At 40.1% G+C, this 26,424-nt stretch overlaps 1 protein-coding gene across 3 annotated transcripts; it reads left to right on the forward strand.

Moving 5' to 3' along the window:
• Positions 1 to 272: 272 nt before the first annotated feature.
• SLC25A16 (solute carrier family 25 member 16) lies at positions 273 to 26,424 on the forward strand. Of its 3 annotated transcripts, XM_054982554.1 has the most exons (10): positions 273 to 2,051; positions 3,663 to 3,755; positions 10,895 to 11,028; positions 12,262 to 12,325; positions 14,647 to 14,768; positions 17,828 to 17,894; positions 19,946 to 20,108; positions 21,930 to 21,998; positions 22,064 to 22,097; positions 23,991 to 26,424. In XM_054982554.1, exons 1-10 carry the CDS (start codon positions 1,955 to 1,957, stop codon positions 24,159 to 24,161), a joined length of 1,014 nt encoding a protein of 337 aa, XP_054838529.1. In that variant the 5' UTR covers positions 273 to 1,954; the 3' UTR covers positions 24,162 to 26,424. The 3 variants fall into 3 exon arrangements, with proteins under 3 accessions (XP_054838529.1, XP_054838527.1, XP_054838528.1); XM_054982552.1 differs by lacking the exon at positions 22,064 to 22,097; XM_054982553.1 differs by lacking the exon at positions 22,064 to 22,097 and having other exon boundaries at positions 24,094 to 26,424.

Below are 26,424 nucleotides of genomic sequence, written 5' to 3' on the forward strand. Positions count from 1 at the left end.
AACACTCATACACATTAGTGTGAAAGAACAAGGTGGGGGAAACAATTGGGGGCAGCAGCAGGGATGAAACATGCAGAGGAGAAATCAGAGGAAGAAACCTGATAAACAAGGAGTCTGAAAGATACAGAGCAGCAGAAGTTATAGACTGAAAGGAACTTTGTGCAATAAAAATAAGTGACATTGTTGTCAGTTATCACACAAAAACAATGATTTGGGACTGGGTTGATTTGTGGTTTTTATTTATTATAATTTTAGTTAATTAGTTGTGGTATCCACAGTGCAAATAAGTACTGTTTAACGTCTGTTAGACTAAGTTATTGTTAGTAAACCTCTTCTCAGCTGAAGCCCTTGCACCTTATTTATGCAATTTTTGGAACAGTGACATGAAAACAGACTAAAAGTTATACTATTAGACCTGAAAGTTTTCTTCCATAGTCCCATGCCTGTTGAACTGTGATGCTATTCAGTGGCAAAGAAAAAGCATTTGTTTAGGTATACCCTCTTCATATTTTGTGTGTTTGTTCACCAGAGATTAACACCATTGTAAATGTAGCAAGCCTCCATGCTGCTGTGTAGTTTAATTCACAAAAACGTTTGTAATTTGCAGCCTGGTTACTACTGGGCCCCAGAACATGCATGTCACACCCATCAGCAGACACTCCATTGGTTCCCATTCAGTTACTGAGTTCAAGGTTCTGGTTATCACACACCAAGCCCTGAATGGCCTTGGACTCAGATACCTGCAGGATCACCTCTCCTCTATCCTCCACTGTCACAGCTTTGCTCATCTGTGCAAAGCCTTCTAATGGTGTTCTCCTGCAGAGGGGTAAAATTGCCGGACGTCTACTCAGGTGCATTCTAAGTGTTGACCTTGAGCAACTGGGAATGCTCCCACACTTCCTTCATTCTGCAGACTGTGCAAAACAAAAATGTTAAATGCCTTTACCTTGTAGTCTACCTTCTGTGTTGTTTACAGCATACACACTTTAGTTTGTGGTTCCCATGGCTCTCTAATTCTGTAGTCCTAATCTTACTGCATTGTTCATTGGTGGTTTTATGCTGTTTCACTGCACAGCTTTATATCCTGTAATCCTCCTTGAGTCTAAGGAAGGCTCTAAGTAGACCATAAATAAAGAAATAATTTTACAAGTGACAGGGCATTGGAAGAGATGGTGCTGCAGCTGAGCCCTATTTAACCTGAACAAGCGGCTCTTAAAGGCTAGTAATAAACTGGTGGACAAGGCCGCTGCAGTAAAAAGTCTCAGCAAACCAATTTTTAGTATGGCACTGGGAACATGAAGAAACAAACGATCGTGGCTGAGAAGCAACAGCCATCCCACGTCCTGTCCTTCCTCCTCCTGTTGAGAGCGAGCTTTCTCTACCTTGAAATCAGGAGAACTCTACCTCTGGAATTTCAACCTGTCGTCGTGACGCAGCTGTTCGGCGCACAGAAAGAAGCCCCGCTGCTGCCACGAGAAAGGCGCCAAACTCGGACCCCCCGGGCGAGACGGACTCTCAGCCGCAGGGCCTAAGGCCCGCTGGAGGGCGACCTGCCCTGGCTCGCTTCATTCCTACCCAAGCTCTGCGCTGGGACCTAGCCGACCAGACGGGGAGGAGAGACACCGCTACGGCCGTCGGTGAAGCTGGTCTCTGACGCGATCAGCGGGCGCCGCCGGCGGGCCCGAGTCGCTCGACGAGGCCGCGGCTAGCGGGACGGGCAGAGGCGGGGAGGCCTCCTTTGCTGTGGGACGCGCGGCGCTGCCTCTGAGGGGAGGCCGGCCTCGCCCCGCCGCCTTTCCCCTCTCCCGGAGTTTCCGCGCGGAGCCCCGCCTCGGCTGGGCGGGGGCAGGACCAGCCCGGCACCATGTGCTGGAGGTGCCAGGCGCAGGCTGAGTAAAGCTGCCGCTTCCTCCTCGCCTTTCCGCTGCGCTCCCGAGGCAGCCCGCTCGGCCTCATGGCCACCGAGGTGGCGGCGGCGGGGCCCAGCGCCCGCTTGCCCTCGTCCCCAGCCCGAAGGGACTTCTACTGGCTCCGCTCTTTCGTGGCGGGAGGTGAGCGGCGAAGAGCAAGCCGCGGTTCCGTCCGTGGTCTTGGAGGGGGCGCGTTGTGTGCGCGCTGCGGGCTGGAGTGGGGGAGGGCTTGCTTTTTGTGCGGCGCCGCTGGGGTTGGGACCCGTTTGCCGTGTTGCGAGGGTGAGCCGAAAAGAAAAGCAGGAGGGGCGTGTTGGGTTCCCCCCGGCAGTAAAACCCCCACGAGATGCCCCGCGTGTCTTTGAGTGCCTCAGAAAGAAATAATCTGGACTCCATTCGGCTCGCTCCGCCTGAAGGCAAGCATCCCTGGAAACGAGACCGTGGTGGGGCGGCTTCGCTTGTGGTAGAGTCCGCAGGCGGCACGCCACCAAATAAGTCCAATGGTCGCTGGAATTAATTCGGTTCTTTCCGAAGAAAACTAGTACGCCGCATCCCTTTGGCCGTCTCCCCCACAAAGGCAGAATATTTCAAGTATTATAAGGGGTTTCGCTTTGCCACTGAAGTGTTATTGCGGGTGGTGTTCGTTTATTTATTACACTTCGAATGCGAGCTTCCCCAGCCCTAGTCCAGCTCTCTGTTTACGCAATGCTGGTGTTGACATTATTGGTGCAATTACACAGATAATAGTGAAAGGCGAGGTAAAATGTCATTGTGCTGATGTGGAAAGGAAGTTCAAGTGGTATTTAAATACTAACGTCATGAGGAAAGAGCCTAATATTATGGCTTAAACTCGGCTTGATTATATGCACTGTGGTTATAGTCAGCCCAATAAATAATATTGTTTATGGTGTTAGGCGTTGTACAAATACTCAGTAGTGCTTAGAGGCTTTGTGATGATTGACAGTTCATATTGGTGGGTCTTTTTGAAAACTGGGCCTTGTAGTAGAAGATAATTAACAAAGTCTCTTCTGGTAGTGCTGACTCCTCAGTTGTTGCTAGCAGGGCCATCTTAAACAGGCCTACTCAGAATCCTTCTCAAGTCTGTTCAGTGGGGCTTACTCTCAGGAAAGTGTTCTTAGGATTGCAGTGTAGGTGGATGATCTGGAATAGCTGCAGCTGGTTGCTAAAAAGTAATGCGAAGTAGCTGATGTTGGTCCTGCATGGATTCCCCAAAACTCTTTGTTTTGATGTTGCCAAACCCTTTAAATTTTTCACTCTGCTGAGGAACAATTTGGAAATGAAGCAATCCCTTGAAATTACAGACAGTCAAGTAATCTGACCTACACCCACTTAAGTGCGACCTATCAAGGTCAACATATGAGCTGTTAACAATAGGCAACCTACATATTTGAGGTTGTCAAAGAAGGTGATCAGGGTATAGAACTCTGTCATTTGCATGTGTCTTGAATTAAAAAATCTTTTATGAACTGTGACTCTTAGACTAAAAGGAGCCTGAATTTTGTGGTTGGCAAAAGCGTTTATTATTGATCCTAGAGTGTGTAGTTGGAGATTGAATAATAACAAGACTGCTTTGCCAGCAAAAGTTATGCCACTGAGGGAAGGGAATCATGCTTACTAGGTGTGCAGTGAACTTTGAAAAGATAAAAGTTTTAAAAATAAATTTTGCTCAATGTTTGACATGGCTATGGCCTCTGGCAGTTACTAAAAGACTTTTTGTTTTTTGTTTGAAAGGCGTTGCAGGCTGTTGTGCCAAAACAACCATTGCACCCTTGGATCGAGTCAAGATTTTATTGCAAGCTCATAATCATCATTATAAACATCTAGGTAAGATGATTCTACACATTTGTTAATTTTAATGCAATTTGAAAAGGAAGTAGATACAATGTATTGTCGAAGGCTTTCACGGCCGGAGAACGATGGTTGTTGGGGGTTTTCCGGGCTGTATTGCCGTGGTCTTGGCATTGTAGTTCCTGACGAGACACTGAGACACTGAGAGATCTCTGTCTTTTGGTGCTACACCTCTGAAGATGCCAGCCACAGCTGCTGGCGAAACGTCAGGAACTACAATGCCAAGACCACGGCAATACAGCCCGGAAAACCCACAACAACCATCGAAGTAGATACAGTTTTCAATGTACTTCTGTTGCTGTTCTTAACAAATACAGCAGAGGCACACTTGTCTTTAGGTTGTTGTGTTTTTCAAGTAACTGTTCAAACCCTAATTCCTAATGGTAAGCATTAAGTATAAAAGAGAGGCTTTCTGCTGTGTTCTTTTTCTCCTGTAGATTTAAATATATACAAGAGGTTGTGTATTGAAGCTTTTGCATGGTACAAATTGGGAACTTTGCATTAACAGCTTCTACTAGAATGAACGCATTAGGAAATGCACCAAAGTAGCTTTTTCCATTATTAGAGTTCATTATAATGCACTGATACAGATGTAACACTGGTTCTCTGCTAACCTCAGTTTTAAAAAAATGACGGCCAGTCCTGGGACTCTGTCCCCTTGTAAAATTCTTTCTCTTATCTTACTTAACTAACAGTGTATTCCTAAACAGAGTTATCCTTCTAAGCCTATCGGCATCAATGAACTTAAAAGGATTTGTCTCTGTTTAGGATCGTGCTATTAGTTAAGTAGTTTGTCACAAACATTAACCATGGTTAAGGCAACTAGAATAGTTCTTATTCCCAGATGTAAAACTATGAGGCCAACTTTAATCATGGCTAACATGCCATTTACACTGCAGTCCTAAGAATAATTACTCCAGCCTAAGCCCATTGAAATCAATGGGCTTAGACTGGAGTAACTCCTCCTAGGATTGCACTTTTAGTTTAGCTGAGATTCAGGAAAAATTTCACAGGGTAAGGGTGTAGAGTAATGATTCCCAACCAGGGATAGCAGGGAGCCAGTATTACATCTACACCAGTCTAGTGTCATGCACTCTGTCTGGTGTTACATGGGATGTATATTCAACTTTGGATTTTTTTTTTATTCTGTCTTGTTGGTTGTGTGTTTGTCTTGGCTTTACAAGCATTCTAATTATATCTGTCCCTGAACGGAAGCAAAGACTGTAGAAAGTAGGCTGACACTGAGTAAATACCTTTGTAGGCTGTTTGACCAAAGTCCTCATATGTTGTTGGTAATTCCTTTATACTATCTATTTTTACTTTAGCTTGCTGCTGTTGCCTTTTCTGTATATGAGATCTTGCTTTTAAATTTTTCTTTCATTTTCTGTTCCAATTAATGTTCTGACAGTGGAATCCTAAGAAGAGTTACTCCAGTCTAAGCCCACTGTGAGTGACTTAAATATTCTTTTGATCTGTGCTCTGACCCATCTACCCAGTGTTTCTGCCACTTCTCTTGATTTCATTGTTGCATGTTATTCTTCGTTGAATTTCATCATTTCTGTAATTGCTTTCTTTCTTTACTTCCTATTTTTCCTCCTCTTGGTTTCCCCCCCAATACCAGTGAATTATTAAGGATTCTTATCCTATTAGCTACTGTTCTATTTCTTTCCATCTTCTTCTACCCTGCTTTCTTTCATATCGTCATCAACATTCCGTGGCTTTTCTGTTTTCAGAGATGTGGATTTTTTGTAGTCCTTAGGGAGCAGAATTTTTGGGAGCTTTCCTTAGACTTCCTATCCTTCATCTTGGTGGATGCTTTTCATTTGCTATGTCTGCCCCTGTTGTCATGCTTCCATGTGTGTGCATGGCGCAAAATCTCATATACTTGCTGATCTTACTATTTTCATATTTGTTTCATTCTGTCACTTGCCCTAGACAAGACGATTCTAGAAGGCTAGCTGCATTAGTTGCAACAAAAATAAACAAGTCTTGAGGATACCTTAAAGACTAGTAGTTAATTCAAGTTAATTCAAGAATATTGTGGACTAGAGCTGACTTCTTCGGGTGCAAAGAAATGAGTTGTAGAGTCCATAAAAGCTTTATGTTTGGGGTTTTTTTTGCTTATCTTAAGGGGCCAAGGATAAACAAGGCTAATTTTTCTACAAGCTTAGGAGAAGCCCTAGGTTTGTAGGAAAATATGAGATGTTAAGAAAAATTGAGGTTAGAAAAAACCATAAGAACAACGTAGGCCGATTCCAGACGACTGGAAGAAAACGCGGAAGATATTTCGCGTTTTCCCCGTCGCAATCCAGAACATGGCGGCATGAAGCGCCTTCCGGTTAGTCGTCTGGAATCGGCCCTAGAGTTAATTGTTTTTCCAAGAAATGTGAGCCTTTGAAATCTCATAGTGCTACATTGTGAGATCTCATTGGCTATTTTGGGGGGTGGCTAGGCATCATTCAACATTGTCAAGGAGTGTAAACCTCAGTTATGGCTATTCTCCCTCCCCCTCACCTTTGCAGACTACAGAAGGTAAAAGAGGGAGAGGTTAAGCTGGATGGGGGAGGAGCAGAAAAGGTAAACATGGAAAGCTGAAAATAGAGGAAGGGAACAGGAAAAGGTGGTTAGGTGAATGGGAGGGGCAAAAGCTTCCCAGGGGAGAAACAGAAGAAGATAGACAGGTAGGTGGGAAGGAAAGAAGAAAAGGGGAAAGGCTGCAGGCACTTCCCAGGGTATAAAAGAGGAAAAGCAAGAGGGGACAAGGGAATGGGGAAATGAGATTCGCCCGTGGGAATCCTCATGGTTACCCACTTGTATGTATGTAATTCTGGTCTTGCCACTATCTAATGCTGTAGACCATCTTGCATAATTTTCATACGGTGTATTTTGAGGGAGTCTTACCTTGTCTTACTAAGCATTCCATTCATTCACAAAAAAATTCATAGATCAATCTCATTAGGTGCAGAGGCGATCCTCCTGAGGTTAGAATCCTTCAGATGCTTAGAGGATGAATATATTGAATGAAAAAAGAAGCCATATTGAACTTGTTGGATCATTAGTGTTGAAAATTGTTGAAAAAATATTAACACAAAATGGTTACCTACTTTTTGCATAACGTGCAAAATTCATAAGGCTTTTCTTGTTACTCGAATGTACTCATTATTTGTAATTATGCTAGTTAGATAAGCTGTTGTATTGCTTGTTTTGTTGTGAAAACTCCAAAATAAAAAATAGAAAGTAAAAAAAAAATCACAGGAGTTTTTTCAGTGTTCCTCAAAATTTTCCAATTGAAAAACTCTGTGTATGCGCACATTCTTTTTCAGATGTTTCCATTGTTTCCCAGGCTTCATATATCTAGTTATTGCTATCAGAAAACCTAAACTTTTCAGTCTCTCTTAATTGTATTAACACTATGTCTAAAGTGTTGTAGTATGTAAGTTTATGGTAATCCTGATGGTCGTTATCACAAGATAAAGCTAACTCTTAATCTTAGCTTCTCTGTTTCTCATAATTTCATTATTGTTTTTAAAAGCTCAATTTAAGAAATGAATTTATCTACCACCATTGAATGGTGTAAAGTTCATCAAGCAGTGACAAGAACTTCACACACATGCATTTTTATGTCATACAACAACACATTCTCATGTGAAATGATAAACTTTGTACTTGTACCGATTGCTGAGACACAAGTCATTGCTGAAAGTTGTAGGTGCCTGTTATGATCTTTACTTTCTTTAGGGTAGATTTTTCTTTTAATCTATCCCTTAACCCTCTGGGTAGTCTGCTGCCACCAGGAATATTTTATTCCAAGATATTTTATTTAAGTTTTCCCTTTGGTAACGTTCCCAAAGCGTCAGGCTCCTTCGTGGTTCTATGTGGCCCTGAGGATAGGAATGGAATATAGCAATGACAGCTACACTGGGATATAATAAAACAAAATAAACTTTTATTTAGTTAAGAAGCGTATTGGTTTCATAAAAGTGGTTCTCGGTTCTTAAAGTTACTTCATTTACTCTCATTCACACAGATCTCTTCCAAGGCTTCACACACAGTTAGCCTCTTTCTCTAACTCAATATTTGTCTCACAGAAATGCTTAAAACTCCTCAGGCAGCACACAGCTAGCCTCTCTTTCTCTGACTCTCATTCACAGAAATATGAAACCTGCTCAGGCTCTCTTTCCCTGACTGAGTGTCCTTTCACAAACATGCTCAGTTCAGGTTCCACACAGGTTATATTTCTCTCATAAACACTTCAACATAATCAGGCAGCACACAGCTAGCCTGCTTTCTTCTGACTGACAACTTTCTCTCTCCCCTGTCAGTCTCAAACTGCATTCACTCCGCCCACACTCTCAGTCATCAACCAATCATATCACTCACTCATTCCTCTCTTTCACCCCCACTCTTCACCTGTCTCATCAAGCATTTAAAGATACATGCACCCATTTCTTGAAATCATTACAGTGCCCCTATGAAATTTCTGGGTGCCATGGTGACCTGGGATTTGTTGAGCCCTTTCTCACCTTTTTTGTACAATTTAACCACTTGCTCTTTATTTTGTAACATCTTAATCTTCAAACAAGACTCATTTTCTTTTTCACTCTCACCTTTTTGTTATCATTTTGATCTGCATTCATAACAGACTTAGCTGCCTTATCACTGATAATGTTGTAGATGTACTTTAAAGAAGTTCCGTAATTACTTATGATCAAGAATCATTGCCTTCAAGTGTTCAGTAGGCGTGTGCACCCGAGAAATATTTGGGTTTTGGGGAAAAGGTTCGGAAAAAGCCCTGATGCCGCTTCGGATTCAAGTTTCCAAGTTGCTTCGGTATGCTCTGGAAAGATTCGGAGCATACTGAAGTGACGGGGGAGGGCCACCACCACCGTTAAACCATACCACCACCTTAAAGCCACACCCCCACCCAACTTATCTTGTCAAGTTGAAGGCTGGAATGGCCCAACGCCGCGCTGGCCAACTGGCTGAGGGGGGAGGCCTTCCGTGCCGCTGTCGCTGTACATCCGCGGCTGTTGTGGCCGGCCGGCAGAGAGGGCCTTCTCTGTCGTCGTGGCTGGTGCGGCTAGCTGGAAGAGAGGGCTGCTGCTGCCACCAGAGGCCAGCAGGCAGGAGGGAGGCTGCTTCCTCCAGCAGTAAGTAGGGGTGGGGAGAAGTGGAGGTGGGGTGGTGGGGGAGAGGGTGGGGTAAGTTTAAAGGGCCCTGCTGCTTGTGAAAGGGCCCTTTAAACTTAATCCCTGGAGGCCCCGAAGCTTCCTGAAGCATTACGAATGCTTCGGAAAGCTTTGCTTTGGGATTTTCGAATCGATTCGGAAATCTGGATTGGGTCCGATTCAGGTATTCCCAAAGCGCACATCCCTAGTGTTCGGTACTGTGTTCCTCACAGTGTCATCCTAAGCATCTACACCCTTCTAAGTCCACAGAAGTCAATGGGCTTAGCAGGGTGTAACTCTCTTAAGATGGCACTGTCAGCATTCTGCTTTGTATCGACTGTGTGGAGGGTAGTTATTCCATCTGCAAAATGTATATTATTAATTTCTGATACTGTTCTTTCCAGATGAGTAGCAGAGTCAACTTTCAAAGAAGTATGCTTACCCATGACCACGTGCTCAGTTTGTCACATGTACTGTTTGTAAAGGAGAGCAACTCGGTCTTAGAGTTTTTTAAAGCATGTATTGACAGCATCCCCAGAATTTAAGAAAACGATTAAGAATGCATCAGTTTAAAAATTCCACCGTTCCTTGTTAGCCAGTGAGCTAACAAATGACAGTTGCATTGGCTTAGTGTGAACATGCCTGCTGATGAATGGCAGAGAAGCTGCTTTCTGTGGATTCTGCCTCCCAAAAATTCCTTCAAGAAATCTGAGTTGCAAGGGACTGTAAAAGGCAGTTTTCAAATATATATTTTCAATCTTTTTACCATAAAGCAGCCTGCAAGTTCTAGTCATCATAAAATTAAGAACTTCTTACTTGCCAAAGATCTACCGGCATGTTTGCTCGAACCCATTATTCTTTGTACACAAAGGCTGGGTGACAGCTTTGTCTTGAATTAGTGACGATAGAAAACTCTCACTTACGTGCACTTTTGGTTAGTTTTGAGAGCAGATTCATTTTTTTTGGTATGTAGGGGTGTGATCATCATTACATTAAGAACATCTCTCAACTTCGGGATTTCTTTGCTTGAGTAACAACAGTATAGTCACCAGGATGAGGCCATTGTATATGCTGTTCCAACTTGAGACATATGGTTGTCCCTAACTTTTCTGCGGTCTCTTACTTTATAAATAGAAATATTCTTGACCAATTCAAATATGAAGAACATCCTCAAAGGGTCCAGGTCGTGCTTAATTGGGGGGGTGGGGAAGTCTGAATTGTTTTTTTGGGTTCAGGTTCAGTTCTACTCCCAGAGTGGGACAGACAGATTTCTAAAACAGTTCCTGTTCCCCCTCCTTAGCTAGTTTACTTTGTGCAGCAGGTCAAGTAAAATTTTTGCAGAATGGCCTGGCTGGGTGTAGTAAAATTTTGACCTTTTGTGTATTAACCAACTTCAACAGTCTTCGTGGTAGCAATTCTGTAACTATGTTTTTGATTTTGCTTTGGACCAATGTGGTTCCTTGCTGCTGCAGTGGTGCTATAGATTGTGGGATTATAGCGGTAAATGGTGACTGAATTGCTGCCAGTATTCTCATCCTAACTATGGCTTCACTGTCCCTGACTGTGGGATATAAGTTATATACTGTAAATTTTTAGAAAATGATTTGAGATATAATATTGTCACAGTGGTCAGTGCTCATAATCCTAAATGCTTATTCATTGATACATGAAGTTTTATGACTGTACTATATATTCATAGTGTAAGTCTATATAATTATGTAATAACAGTGCATGTTTTCTTGTGTTCCAAGTCCTTTTTTCTCCCCAGTGCTTTGGTCCAGGGATTTTGGTATAATCTGAGGTGTTTGAAGCTTATCACTAAAACACCTTTTTCTGACAGTTATCAATTTTGCTCTTGTTCTTTTATGATTTACAAGAAAATTGATCTATACAGTATTACATGTCTCTGAATCAGTATTATTCAATATGATTTTGTGTTGCTGTCAGGTGTGCTTTCCACATTGTGTGCTGTCCCGAAAAAGGAGGGCTACCTAGGATTTTATAGAGGAAATGGAGCAATGATGATTAGAATCTTCCCATATGGCGCAATTCAGTTCACAGCATTTAGTCAATATAAAAAGGTAACTCAGCCTATCTCTGTTCTTCTTGGCTACACCATTCATAATCATTTAAAACTTGTAAATGGAGAGAACATTCTGTATTATTAATAATAATTTAATTCTTTTCAAAGGGGTATTTTGAGTTATGCGGTCACATTCCATTTTTACATTTAGGAGACAGATGATGACAGTCTTGTTAATTTACTGTAACGGGTTTTAAACTTTTAAGGAACATCTAAATATTTGGAAATAAATATTTTTTGCGAGCTTCTAACAGCCCACTGAATTTCTCCTGCACAAGCCTAGTTGTTTTTTTTCTTAAGAGACTGAGCAAAAATAATTCTGGCCTGAACTAATATAAACAAAATGAAAATTAATTCTGGCAAGACAGAAATGCTGATAATTTCTGGTTTCAGCAAAGAATGGACAGTTTGATTACCAGCTCTAGACAGGATCGTACTGTTCTTGATGGAGCAGGTTTGCAGTCTAGGTGTACTTCGGGGCCCAGTTTTTCTGCTAGGTTACAGCAGCAGCCATGAGATTTTCTGAGTATATTTGCCCAGTAAACTAGTTGCAACCTTCCTCTTGGATTGGGATCTTGACCTTGGCTTGGATCCAGCCAAAAGGTTTCAATGACAGAAGGAGTTTCTCCTGTGGAATGAGTTTTTTTTGCTTCCCCTTCCCATTGCAGCCCCAAATACCCCTGAAATGGTGCTCCTGAAGGAAAGGAGACCGACCGCCCCCCAATAGAGGGCGATTTGGAGATCTTCTGTGGGAGGGGAAAAAATTAAAATGGTTTCACCCTTTTGTCAGCTGTAAGCCTCCATGGGATCCTTCTCAGTAAATGGAACCTAAAATACTTGGTTTACAATTATCCTTTTTATGTAATTATATTTTAATATATATTCGAATAAAGTATGCATTAGATTAAAGAACTGATACATTTCATTTAATGCAGATATGCTGCTTCTATTAATTTGCAGCCTGTGCTGACCAGATTTGTCTCACTGTTGCGAAATCATATATATGGCCAGTATGGACTGAAGACTGCTTTTGTGTAGACTGAGGACCATTTGCCCATCTTTTTTTTTTTTTTTTTTGGAAAGCCTTCCAGTGCAGACGCATTTGTAGCCATTGATTATAACCCTAATCTATAAGTGCTGGCCTATTGTTTGTGCTCTTGTTGAGCTTCATATTAAGATTAATTTAGTGTGTTAAGGGTTTTTCCACACTTGGAAATACTGATTTTTGCAGATGATAAAGAAGAAGCTTGGCATTTCTGGACATGTACATCGGTTAATGGCTGGTTCCATGGCAGGTATTTTATATTTCCATATGCTTAAAATTGTTATGATTAACCTCTTTTTTTTTGCTTCCTCTGATTACCACCCAGATTAACGGACATTGCTTTTAATCACAAATTGGTCTCTGAAGTTTTGGGAGTACAAACATGAATATCTTGAGAGTTTGAAAAATATTTCTCTCCTAACAGACAACCATGTATAGTGGCATCAAAAACTTTTGCATAATTGGATGTAACTATAAAGGCTTTGGCATAGCTTTGAGTGATCTAGGATTAGGAGGCTCTTCTGCTTTTCATGCTGGTTATAGTAAGCAGGATAGTATATTTTAAGTATATTTTAAGTGGAGCATATTCTTCATGTACCTCGAAGAACATGATTTTATGGTTTTGAAAAGGAAAAATAGGAAATAAACAGGGAAAAAATAGGAAATAAACAGGGGAAGGAAAAGGCACTGCCCAAGAATATGGGATACCAGTGACACTTTTCCTGGAATGAAGTGCTGGTAGTGTAGAACTAACAATGCTGCACTACATAAAGAAATAAAGTTTGTAAGGATTTTGTTCAAAAGTTTAAATTGGTCCACAGAAAAAAAAATCCAGAACCAAAAGTTGTATATGTTTTGTTAGAACCAACCAAAATATCACAAAATGGTTATGCAAGTTTTTGAGTTTTGCAGAAGAGTTTTTCAGGCTGGATGTTCAGTATAACACACACACTGCCCCAAATGATAGAAAAGCACCAGTCTGCATCTGATACTTAAAAAGGAGGATGTGTTGCAGACTTAATAGGATTACTTGGTGAGTGCAAATAGGTTTCAGGATGTACCTAAGGCTACTGGGCCAGAGAAGCAGGAGGAAAAAACATACTCCCTCTGAGAATATATAGCTCATTAGTTAAGCAGACTTCTCCCCAGCAGTTTACAGAATAAACAGACTCCTTGTATGATAGAAAGCAGATGAAAAACATAATAGTTCTTATATTAACAAAACTGGAGGTTACTTTCAGATGATGCACTATTAACAAAAAATAGAAGTCAGATTGGATGATGATACCTGTTGGATGGAAGCACCTCTCTTAGCAGAGTCCCACTGGAATTCTCCATCAGTAGAATCCCTCCCTTTGACTTAGGAAATAAGATCTTTTAGAGGGAGTCGCTTCCAGATATGGTACATGGATGAGCATTGATTGTGGAAGTGAGAATTGGAACACACTGAAATTTACAAGCATGTTTCATTCTTAGGCTGTTTGTAATATGGATTTTTTTTCACCATTGTTAACATGGGTGGGTATATTTGAACAAGCACTGAAAGTGCAAGGAGATCTTGAAATAACTTCCCTAGTATTTACAAGATTAAATTCATCCTTTCAGCTCCAGAAAAAAAGTTCTGGGCATGGAGATAGTGTGAGCAGAATGCCATGAAAAGTCTATTGTAATGCGTGTATTCCTGATGACAAAGTTAAACATTATGGTAGAAACGTTAAACGCTGGGTTTCCTGAGTCTTGTGTAATTCAAATCTTAGTGGTAACGCTTCATTGGTGGACAATTGCCTTACAGTTTCCGTTAAGGAAATAACAAGTAGACCGAAGCAAGAAAGGAACACAGTTTTAACTATTTAAAGCACAAGTGCCCTTCATCTTCCCTCTCCACTTTCCCAGAAGGAGGAGTTTTAAGAACAAAGCTTTCCAAATGCAAAAGCCAAGAAAAATACCAAAATTAATTTTTTCCCACATAATTATGTTATCTTTATTTTCTGATGAAAAAATAAAATATACGGTGCTAGAAAAAATATGAGAACTTTGCAGTTTTTGAAGCTGAATGTTACCATAGAAATACTAAACTGTCTTCTGGGGAGTAGGTTTAAAATTATAACTTAATGTCTATGAATCTGATTTTGCAGGACTTGACACAAATAGCTCCTTGGCTTGGGGAGGGATTGTAGCTCAGTGGTAGAGCATCTGCTTGGCAGGCAAAAAGTCCCATGTTCAATCCCTAGCATTTCCATTAAAAAGGATCAGGTAGTAGGTGATGTGAAAGACCTCTACTTGAGACCCTGGAGAGCTGCTGCCAGTCTGAGTAGGCAATGCTGACTTTGATGGACAAATGGTTTGATTCAGAATAAGGCAGCTTCATATGTCTGTGTATCAGTCTTGTAAATGTTACGCATCTTCTGAAATCCTTGAGCTTGTAGATATAAAAGTACAAATTCCCCAAGTATAAATAAAAGGTTGAGTTTGAAAACTTCAGCCTGTATATTGTGTTGAAGATCATCTAGATAGATGTTTTAATTTCAGAAATATTGTGCCCAGCTCAGCAAATAATGTTTGTTTTTGAAGGTATAACTGCAGTAATTTGTACTTATCCTCTTGACATGGTGAGAGCACGTCTGGCATTCCAAGTGAAAGGGGACCATAAGTACACTGGCATTATTCATGCATTCAAGACCATCTATACAAAGGTAATTGTTTTTTGTATTCCTCCCTCTCTCCATTTCATTGTTCTATGTTGTTTTTAGTATCTGCTGATGTAGGCTAGTTAAGGTATACGGGGCAAGATAAAATAGATTAGCAACCTCATGCACCTTCTGAGGTTGTGTTCTTAAAAAGCACATCTAAGACTCTTGGAGCAGCTCTGACCTGGGCTGATCTGCTTTTTTTACAGGCAGATATAATCTGCAAACTGAACTGTAAAGGGAAGACAGTAATCGAGCAAATAGCATTGTTGGGGCAGTTGAGTTGCTATGGCAGGCAAGTGGTTTGGGGGATCCACTGATTGTTTAAGACCCCTTAGAGGCTAGTTTCCTGTTAGGTATTTCTGTACAGCTAGTTTGGTGTAGTGGTTAAGAGTGCCGGGACTCTAATCTGGAGAACAGGGTTTGATTACCCACTCCTCCACTTGAAGCCAACTGGGTGACTTTGGGTCAGTCACACCTTCCCGGAGCTCACTGAGCCCCACCTACATCACAGGGTTTTGTTGTGGGAATAATAACAACATACTTTGTAAACCGCTCTGAGTGGATGTTAAGTTGCCCTGAAGGATGGTATTATTGTTATGGTATTATTGTTATGTTGTTGTTGTTGTTGTTGTTGTTAGATGTATGAGTTCCTAATTAATAATTGTATAAAATGCTTTACAATCTTTATTACATTTACCCTAGACAACTGTAAATGTAATTTCATGGGTGAGACTCAGCTAAGGATGGGAGAGTTAAAGGTGCTCCAGTCAGGAACAAGCGTCTTCCATTCTGTTCTCATTGGTTTTGTGGCTTTCTTCTTTCTCCATCTTGTGGTCTAAGATAAATGTAGATTGTGGCAGTTACTGTATTGGGCAGACTATGATTACTGATAACCATAGTTTGCCTCTATACCAGTGACTGGAACCATGGTTTGAACTGGTCTGGAGGCAAATTATAGTACTGGGTAAAGTGCAATGGCATTCAGAGATGCAACTCTTTTCTTGCCCTTCCCTTGTAGCGACAACAAAAAAGGGGATAAAAAATACAATCCTGCAGAAGAAGGGTAACCAAAGAGGTTGGAACAAAAAAAGTGAATTAAATAACTCCAAATGTGATACAAATGAATAAAATACCAGTTTGTTTTAATTTGATAAATGAAAGTGCAAAAGTATGATTAAAAACATCAGCAGTGTGGTTCAACATATAAATACCATACTCTTGTATATACACATAGTAAGCTCACACATATACAGAATAGATACGTTAGTACACTTTATCTTCATATGTATAGAACCAGAACCAGATGTATTTTGGCCCAAAGGCCTTCCTCAGTGGTTCATGCAAAGCACACCGTCAGTCTCTAATAAATCCAAAATACCTGATGCTGCGCAAAATTGACCTAAACTGAGAAATGTTTAAAAAATAATTATTGTCTAACTACTTTGTGAGGAACAAAAGTAATTAAAAATGTAAAATATGTGGTCATAATAAATAAATTTACACGCACAAGGATTTTTAAAATAAAAACTCGTGGAGTAAATGAATTAAGTTCCTCCCACAAAACAGCTTAATGTGCCGTATGGGCAACACTTCCAGATGAAAGATTTTTCTTTTGCCCATAGATGTAAAAAGCACATAAAAAGAACGCCGAGTAAAGCCAAAGCCACATGGAAGGGGAACAGTTTCGTGGCCTGAGAGGGGTGCAGCGTCTTCCTCGTCTCAAATCAGATGATTTCACAGAAGACTTTCTCCTCACTGCAGTTCCCTGGGCCATGTGGATTTTTGTTCACACCTGGGAGCACAGTTACTCTTTTCCAGCTTATAGTTGATGGTAATCATAGTCTGCTGTATTCAGATGTCATGGCAGGCAGTGGATGTTCTGAACCGTAGGCAAAAACAGGAAGGACTGTATGAGCCCATGTTGTTGTTCCTTATTGCCAGACCATGGTTTGGTGACCAGGCTCTGTGACATTTGAATTGTGTCCGAGGAACAGTTCGGCTGCAAGGAATGTGCTACAGGCTTGCATGTTCTCTCTTCCCCTTGTACCATCTTTCTCTTCTTTTTACATAAGCTGCTGCTTGTTCATATTCAAGCTGAGCCAACCTATGGTTAGATAGGTTTGGATTTAACATCAGGCTATGGTTTCCTAAGATAGAGGAGGGCTCAAGTGGAGCAGGGAGTCCATGAGTGTGAGGTTTGTGCTTGAGTGTCTGAACCATGGGTATACATGTGTTTGCTCATAGAGAGATGCTCTAAGATATCTGGTGAATACATGGCTAGAGACATATTCTGCTCTCTTAGGAATGAATCCACTGAATATGTCCTCCAGCCCACACGTTTCTCAAAATAGTACAGAAAAATAAGCTGGTGAATTTTTTTAAGTGACCTTGGGTCAGTCACAGCTTCCCGGAGCTCTCTCAGCTCCACCCACCTCACAGGGTGATTGTCGTGAGGATAACAACACACTTTGTAAACTGCTCTGAGTGGGTGTTAAGTTGTCCTGAAGGGTGGTATATAAATCGAATGTTGCTGTTGTTGTTGTTAATGTACATTGAAACAGTAATTCTTTTTCCAAAGGGAAACCTCTCAATAAGCAGAAATATATTTTAACAGAAAATGCCTTGTTATCCATGTGCTTTCCCCCAGTGATTTTTTGTTTCTAAGCTGTCTGTTGTAGTGTCATTTCATTTTTGAAGCAAACAATTTGAGTAATAGCTGGTGTACAAAAAATCTTTTCCAGTAAAACAGAGTTGATATGGTATGGGATAACCATGTCTTGAAAATCTAGGTGCTGTGCAGATCCCACTTGCCAGCAAAACCCTATGATAATATTGGTTTTACAGTACAGACAGAAGCAGATTGGGCAACCAGAGTCAGGCTTGCCTATGTGAGGATCAAGTGTGGATCATTGAAGATGTCCTCATTTTGAGTACCTGAACAAAAGGAAAAGATGGCATTTCCCATTGCTCAAAACACAATTCTAATGTGTGTGCATTTTGTATTCTTCTGTAATTACATACTTAACTATTTTTATTCTTGTGATCTTTGACATACTCAAAAGGAAGGTGGCATGCAAGGATTTTATCGAGGGCTTATGCCAACAGTAGTAGGAATGGCTCCATATGCAGGTGAGTAGAACTCAGAATATGACTTTTTCCAAATGGGGCTCCTTGGGTTAATCTTGTTTGCAGAATTTGGCTTTGCTTCCCCTATATAGAAAATTAGATATGTTTTCTGCATCTAGAGTTTACATAGATAGTAGCAGTCAAGGGAAACAGCAGAAAAGTCACTGTTACACAATTTGGGAATTTAACAGTGGCATTATTCTTCTACTGTCTTTCCCAAACTTCTTGTTAGAATAATTTGTAAAACATGATCCTCAGAATAGACACATGGAAGACAATGGTCATTTACAAAGCAATCACACTCAGTGATTCTGTCCTGAAATAGTTCAAAAGGTCTGCACAAGTTCAAAGTAAACAGTAGATAAGCAAGTGAAGTAAGCTGTATACTAATACTTTAAAATGTTACAGAATACATACAATAAAACCTAAGAACTTATTGAAAATAATTCAGCTAAATGTATATCCATGGGGGCTTTTAAAAAAAAATCAGTTTTGTGCAGTGAGTGTTCTTTGTATCTGCTCTGCACTGGAGATTTTTATAGACTCTTTGTTCTGCAATACCCTGACAAATGGTATGGTTCCTGCTGCCTGTGGTCTTGGCTGCTGGAATTAATTTACTTTCAGTATGTCCTGGGGTTACTGCTGTTTCTGTTCAATTGTAGTGAGAAAGGTATGTTTCTATAATGAAGCCAGGTGTTGCTGCACCTAAAGAGAGAGTGAGAGCTGTAGCATGGTATCCCTTTCTGGAAAGAGTTTTCACTCTTTCTCCTACCTTCACCCCCACCCCCATTTTGCATGCATGCAACATATATATGTCTTTGTCTACATACACATAAATGAAGCTTACATTGTATAAATTTAGGTGTATGCTTCTGGCTTCTACTGAAATTTAGATATATGTTTGTACTGGCTTCTAAATCCAACAGAACTCAATTAAGAAATAAACTTTGTGTCCCGCAATTTGATTCTTACGTGCACATTGCTCCATTTCCAGATTGTCTAATGAAAGGTGTGACTTGGACTATATATGTTCCAAATGCCAGCTTTCTGGATAGTCTGGAAGTACCTTCATCATTTAGGAGCATACTTTAAACCTCCCCCTTTAAAGGGTATGGTATGCATGTTTCACTTTCCGGTTTTTCTAGAAACACAAACGTGGACTACATATATAAGAAATTTCAAATTCATTGGACACTGCTCTGACAATTTCAACATCCATATTTACCAAGAAAAGCCTCTTGGTTTATCACCTCTGCTCCTATTTCTCATTTAGTTATAGGTGGCATCATTTTGTCTACGATAGTTGGCTACGCCCCTCATTGCAGCCATATTCTGGTACAATCCAGCTCAGAAGTATTACTGTTCTAGAATGAAGTGGTGTGTTGCTGTCATTGGAGAGACTGAGAATTGTAGCATCCCTTTCCTGTTTGGGACGAGTTTCTACTTTTTCCTTCCCTGCCCTGCTCCAACTGTCCAGTGTAATCTGTTTAGCTGAATTGCACAAGAACAGGTGGTGCTTGGAAAGGAAATGGACAGTCACTGTGGTTCTCAAAAGGAGATAACAGTATTGTATTGGTTCCCTACCAATACAGGACATACATTGCCGTTTGCCTGTAGGGTTGCAAGTTTGTCCTGTAATTAAAGTATATGATATAATATATAATATAATGTTATTATTATATTGCATTTTGTAAGGTTTGGTAACTGTCCACATGGTTTTGGTTGATCTATTAAAGAGAGTTATATTGATGCAAATAGTGATTTTGTTTTTATTAGACTCTAATAAAAATGATCTGAGAACAATTCTGCAGTATGACTATCCTCACGAAACACATAGGACATGATCTAGACAAAGTTAAGTACCCTTAACTGCTGCTGATTTCAGTGGGAGAGAGCAAAGCATATTCTTGACTCTTTAATCATTAATCTTAACTCCTGAAATCATTAGGCTTTTGAAAGTGCTTAACTATGGCTAGATTGGCTTGTAGTGTCTAATTTCTTATGTAGCTTTTTGTTGAGGTAATGTTTCCATAAAGTTACATTTTGCCTTCCAGGTTTCTCATTTTTTACTTTTGGTACCTTAAAGAGTGTGGGACTTGCCCAAGCACCTACCTTGCTTGGGACACCTTCATTAGATAATCCCGATGTCTTAGTTTTGAAAACTCATGTAAATTTGCTGTGTGGTGGCATAGCTGGAGCAATAGCGCAGACAATATCGTAAGTTGTTTCAGTACTTTCTTGCACTTAATAAAGAATTATCAGGGTATGTGGTATTAGGAACTTTTACTATTTATATTTTATCTGATATTTTAGAAAGTATGAAGTTTTAACTTGCTCATAATTTTAGGCGTCAGTCATGCTCTTACGGCTTGGAAGGGATTGATATTTCCTCCAGACATTTAACAAAACTCTTCATCCTCCTGTCTGTACTATACAGACAGTGCTGTAGATAATCTTATATACTAATAGCCAAGTGGCCCTGATCCAAGTATACTTAAATCCTGAGACTATAGTTATGAACAGACAAGAGAAATCTTCCTATATGCCTGAAAAATGCCCCAGATTTGCAGAAGAATCTAAAAATAAATAAATTGGGGGATTTTAAAAACCCCAGATGACAAAAGGAGTGGCTTTAACCAGGTATCTTCAGGGACTGGTGTTAGGCAACCATAACAGTTTAGCCAGTATTCCAGTCTTGGTTTCTGTCAGTAAAAGATAGGAGGAGGGGGCAGGGCACTTTCCAGGGGTGTTTTGGCAATTGAGGGGGGACTGATTGGGGCCAGGCCCAGAAGCAACCACCAGGCAACTTAATTCCACATGACTTGCCATGACTCACTCAGGCCTGGCTGCTTGCTACTGTTCCACAGCAGCTCCCATCCCCCAAGCCAGTGTAGTGTAGTGTTTTCAGAGTAGGATATGGGAAACCCAGGCCCAAATCACCACTCTGCTGTGGAAGTTCACTGAGTGATTTTGATACAGTCACATGCTCTCAGCCTAACCTACCTCTCAGTGTTGTTCTGAAGATAATATGGAGACAAGGAGAATGATATACGCTGCTTTGGGTCCCCATTGTGAAGAAAGACAGTATATAAATGAAGTAAACTAAGAAATAGAGGTGAAGATGGAGGGCAGATAAAAGATACGTTGTTTAGTGGGCTTGAAGGAGAGAAGAACGTAGGGAAAGGTGAACATATGGAGGCTGCTAGAAGGAGGGAAAGAGGAAATGGTGTGGGGAAGAGAATACAGAGGAAAGTGAAGTACCCCACAAAGATCCTTGCAGGTTCCCCACCATGCAGCTGGGTCATAGGGGAAAGGATGTCTATGGTGGAAGGGGGAAAGGTGAAGTTGGGGGGCAGATAAAGGTGGGTGGAAAGGAGAGAAGGAAGCAGGAAAAGTGGAGAGGCTATGATGGGGCAGGGAAGGGATGGGGAAGGGAAAGATGACATGGTGGGGATTGGAAATGAGATTCCTCCCTCCACAAGTTCTTGCAAGTCCTTCACTTGTATATTCCATTTTGCAGTGGGTTAAATAATCGGATGTATTTAAGGATATAGACCCAATCCTTTGAGAATTGCTTCCTCTCAGTTTCAGTGAGGCCTTCTTTGAAGTAAAGCTCAACAGTATATTCCAGGTGCGAATTGTAAAATTGTGGGCTTAATACTCTAGGCGATGCACTGAGCCATGTTTGTCAATCAAGGCCTCCGAGGACCAGCAAATAGCTTTGAAACTCCTAATGTTGCATCTTTGAAATTAAGCATGTATGGACCTAGTCAGGGAACCATCGGGAGCCCCATAAAATTTAAAGATATACACCAAAATACTCAACTTTTCCTAAGAAATGTACTGAAAACCTAATTTTTAAATTTAGAATACAAAAATTTGATAGTCATACTCAAGAAACTTGCTGTAATGTAATATTATTTTAACTATGCATTATGATAGACTTAACTTATGTGACCTTTGAAACAGTACTTAATTGATGTGTGCTTTTGTGTGTATTCTTTAAAACAAATGTATCACTCCCTGCCTTTTTTCCAGCTATCCTCTTGATGTAACGCGTAGACGAATGCAGTTGGGAGCAGTGCTTCCAGATTCTGAAAAGTGCCTGTAAGTTTAATAATTAAAATGAAAATTTAAAAGTGTGTCTATTCTAACCACTTTATGACCTTCAGTCAACACTATCTAGTATCCCTTCAGTTATTCCAAGTGAAACGTATTACTTACAGTTATTTTAAAATTGACTTTACCTCACAGGGAACTCCTGCTAACTTCTGTTAGTGAAAAGTTTGTTGTATTTTTAACCTGCTTTTCAGCCAAAAAAACTGGCTCCCAAAGCAGCTTTATAGTATTTGAAAATGAATGCAAACATCAATATTAAACAATATTAACGATACGTTAAAATATTTTTACAGTTGCTTGGGAGTGGGATCTCAGCATAATGGAGGGCTGCCTGGCTGCAGTCTCTTCTCCCTCTGGCATCAGTGATGGCCACTGATATGTGAGACGGGAGCTCTTTCAGCTGGAGATGAATCGATCACAATAGAGGGGAGCTGGGTTGCTATATCTCTCTTTCCATCTGGCCTCACTGTTGCAAGCTGGTATATTGAACAAGTACAAACATGCGTGTCTCAGTCCATGATCAAGTTTCCTTCTTATCAATATCCTTCACTTAAAAGATGCTAGGTCAGGTCAGAAGTAATAACAGATCATGGCATTGCATGAAAAAGGGATGTGATCCTGTGCTCCCCTTTCATCCTCCTCCTCTTGTATGCTCTGAGGCACTTAGTGACTTCCAGTTTAGAACAAACCATAGTTTGCCATCTACTAAGTGGATGGGAACATGTGAATCCTTTATCTGAATCAAGCCATGTTGTCTAATTGATGTGTACAGTATTAAAAATTGTCAGTTTTAAGTAGGCATTGTTGCTATTAACCACAATGCAGCTAGCATCCACAAACAGCAGAAGGGCTGAGCTCTTCCACTCCAGACTGCAGGAAAGAGCTTGTATGACTGAATGCTCCTCTTCATAAAAAAAAATAAAAATAAAATCCTCTGGCATGCCTAATAGAAGGCAAAGCCTTCTCAAGCTTGCTCTAAAGTCTCAACAGTTGGGGTATATGTTTTCATTATCTCAGGCAGCTTAACATTAGGAAAGGTTGATGTGGCTGCCAGATGTGAGATGCAGTTAAGAAGAACTGAGTAGGAAGGGGACAGCTCTAAGCTACAAGACATAATCTGTCAGCAAGTATCACCATGCCCAGCCCCATTGAAACAAACAGGATCATGCTCTGTACAGTTCTCAGTCATTTCAAGAGAACTTCTTGAGGGATTGTGCTCAAAATTAACTGAGGTAGGGCTGTTGAGGTTTTTGGCCAGAGATACCCAAATGTTTTGGGCCTTCCATGCAAGTTTATATTTATCTTTCTAATACAAATCTGGTTCTAGAAATTTTTACATCTTGAGCCATGGCAACCTTTGGAACCATCATGGAAATCCAGCATCAGCATTGTTTTGGAATGATTCTAATTGCCTTAGTGTTCCATATGTGAAAAGTTTCCAAATTTGCAGGAGGCTTGGGAGGAAAATGTAGGTAGTTGTGTCCATCCAATGAAAAATATCGCCCCCCCATGCCCCTATATTACATTAAACCAGAGCATCACAAAATAATGAATGGAAGCTTTCATGTTCCGCAAAACGAATCACCAGTGGGAGAGAGATTGGAGGTATGTTGGAAAGGCCCAAAATTTTCTTAAATTGGAAGCCGTAAGTGTTGCAGACTTGATTAAATGGTGCTGTTCCACTTTGACTGCAAGAGAGTGTTCACATGACTGAATGCTCCTCAAACTTGAAAAAGGTATCAGGATGACACAGAGGCCCCAGGAATGAAAAGCAGAAATAGTCTTTCTCCCTTTGAAAATATAAAAAAACAGCAGTTCATCAAGAACCCTCCTCAGCTTAAATGTGTAGTAATAATTTTATAGGAAGCTCCAATGTTGCTGATTGGAATTCCTTGCTTTTTGAAAATATTGTGAAAGCAACAAGTTGTAAAATGCCTTCATTTTTAGTTATATAAAGATTTACTCTGTTTATCTTTCTAGTACAATGGTACAGACACTGAAGTATGTTTATGGAAACCATGGAATACGAGGAGGATTGTACCGTGGTTTATCCCTGAATTACATTCGTTGTATTCCTTCACAGGCAGTGGCCTTCACTACTTACGAACTTATGAAACAATTCTTGCACCTCAATTAAAAGGACAAATTTAACTGGAAAAAAAGATTTTTTGTTACATTTAATGGATTAAGTTTCCCATTTGAAATAATTATCACTGAGGAACCACTTGTATTTTTAGTGCTTTCTTTTACCAAAAATGAAGAATGGCGTAAAATTGGAGAGTTGAAGCTTGGATAAGATATGTTACGAGGCCACTGAACAAACAACTCCTGACAACGTAAACCACTTGATGAAAATACAGTTCAATTTAGTAAACAGAAGCTTATCATGAAAAGGAAAAGCAATTTTTTACAGATTCCAGATCATTGCATTTTTTTCTATTCCATGTCAATAGTTTACTTAAATTGGATGCTTAGTATTTGTTTCTTAAAGTTTCTTATCTTAACTTAAAATATAGGAGTATAATCACAAAACTCTTACTAACAAATTAATTCCACTGGATCCAGTGATTCTTGCTTCCATACAATTGTGTTTAGGGCAACTTGTCACTCTGTAGTCCATAAACTAACTTACTTCAGAGGCTTTTACTGAATTCCTGTTCAGATTCCAGTCTTTATTCCTTGGATTTTCCAAAGGTAGAAAGCCAACAATACAAGGGTTAATTTTATTTTTATCATATAGATCTGGGATTCAAAGATCTACTTAAGCTCTTGTAAGGGGATTGTGCTAGTCCAATGCAATGCTTTTTTAAACACTGACTTTGTTGTATTGGAAATGTCTCTGAAACTCCCTTTTGTTTCAAAATCAGTTGGCCATACAACAGGCAGAGCTGATAGTTAAGAAAATGAAGTCAAAAGCCTTCGGGGGGCAGGGTGTCAGAGAATTAATTTCATGGTCCTTTGAATCCTTCCTTGCACTTGTATTTCTGTACTACTAAAGAAACTAACTGTTTGTATTTTGTTAATGTCAATAAATAGTAAAATTCTCTATGTATGTGAGTAATTGAGTTCTCCCATATAAGTGACTTTATTTACCATGTTTTTAAATTGTTATTACTTAAAACTAAAATGAAGTGTAAGTTTAACTGCCTCTTACAAAATCATCAAGGGCATGAATTAACAAAAATAATCAGAATGGGTCCAGTCACAAGAAACATTGTACTTCTGCATGCATGGTGCTTCTGAAAGTTGAAATTACCTCTGCTACTTACAGCATCACACCTGAAATATGAGTGTAAACTGGGTAACGATTGTTACACAGGTTTTATTTTACCTGGATAGAATGCATCTGATACAAGGCTGCACATTGCCTATGGAATTTGATGCACACTTTTGCCCCAAGGAAAGACAAGTTTGTTAATGAAAAGTTAGTGTTGAGCAATTTTTGAGCAGTTATCGCTATTAATGTCAGGATTTCAGACCTCAGTATTGGCAATAGGCACTATATATACAGCCTGTACCTTCTATTTGTGCCTTCTATTACCAGTCCCTGTGGTAACAAGGATGCAGATCCTTATTAATCTTTAGTTTCTCTCTTTATCACTGAAAATTGGCTAAGCCACAATGGGATTTTTGTGTGTGCCAAATTCTGTCCATATTTCTCACTACGATGATTTTAATGTGAATGTGGACAGTCTTGCTGCCCAGCGTTGGTGTGGCTGGCTATGCCTTTTTGGCAACACTTCCTATCCTTTTTGTTGCAAGACAGTATGGGAGGTTGCAGCTGGTTCAGCATGGTCAGGTATGGAGGAGTCTTTAGGCCACTTGCCTATTCATCGTATGTTGTTAGAAGCCGTTTAGTTTACCCTTTCTATTGCAAGTAAGAAACTACTATTTTGAAGGGTTTGCTTGCTTAGAAGTCTTCAGACTTTAACAGTTTTCACTAATTTTACTGTAAAGTGATGTAGCTTATTTATTTATTGTAAATACTGTATATGGTGCATGAAACCGGTAACAGCTGTGTTATCAAAACCAGCAGGTATAAAATGGATGTTGCTTATGGTCCACAGCAGAGCTGTATAATCTCATGTTCCTGTGACTTTTTTTATTTGATTGAAGTTTATATTTTTAGATATATTATAATTTGGCAAAATAATTATTGGCAGAGAGATGTATCTATTTTTATTTCAAAACAAAGTCTTGAATAACAGTATGACATAGCAGTGCAATACTATGCAGAGTTATTCCAGTCTAAGCCTATTGAAGTAAGCTGCCTTAGACTGGAGTAACTCTGCATAGTGTTACACTGAAGTGTACCAGCCAATATAAAACCATGTATTTGGAATTTATGCTTTTTGTTCATTTTCTCTTAATGTAATGTGTTTGATTAAATGATATTAAAGTGATTGCAACTACA

The sequence above is a fragment of the Eublepharis macularius genome, chromosome 6 (assembly GCF_028583425.1).
Source record: "Eublepharis macularius isolate TG4126 chromosome 6, MPM_Emac_v1.0, whole genome shotgun sequence".
Lineage (NCBI taxonomy): Eukaryota > Metazoa > Chordata > Lepidosauria > Squamata > Eublepharidae > Eublepharis > Eublepharis macularius.

Excerpts from the sequence above, each read along its gene's own strand:
- SLC25A16 (XM_054982554.1), top strand. The coding sequence starts at position 1,955 with ATGGCCACCGAGGTGGCGGCGGCGGGGCCCAGCGCCCGCTTGCCCTCG. Across the intron at positions 3,756-10,894 it reads TCATCATTATAAACATCTAG|GTGTGCTTTCCACATTGTGT; the intron begins GTAAGATGATTC and ends TGTTGCTGTCAG. Across the intron at positions 14,769-17,827 it reads TCAAGACCATCTATACAAAG|GAAGGTGGCATGCAAGGATT; the intron begins GTAATTGTTTTT and ends CATACTCAAAAG.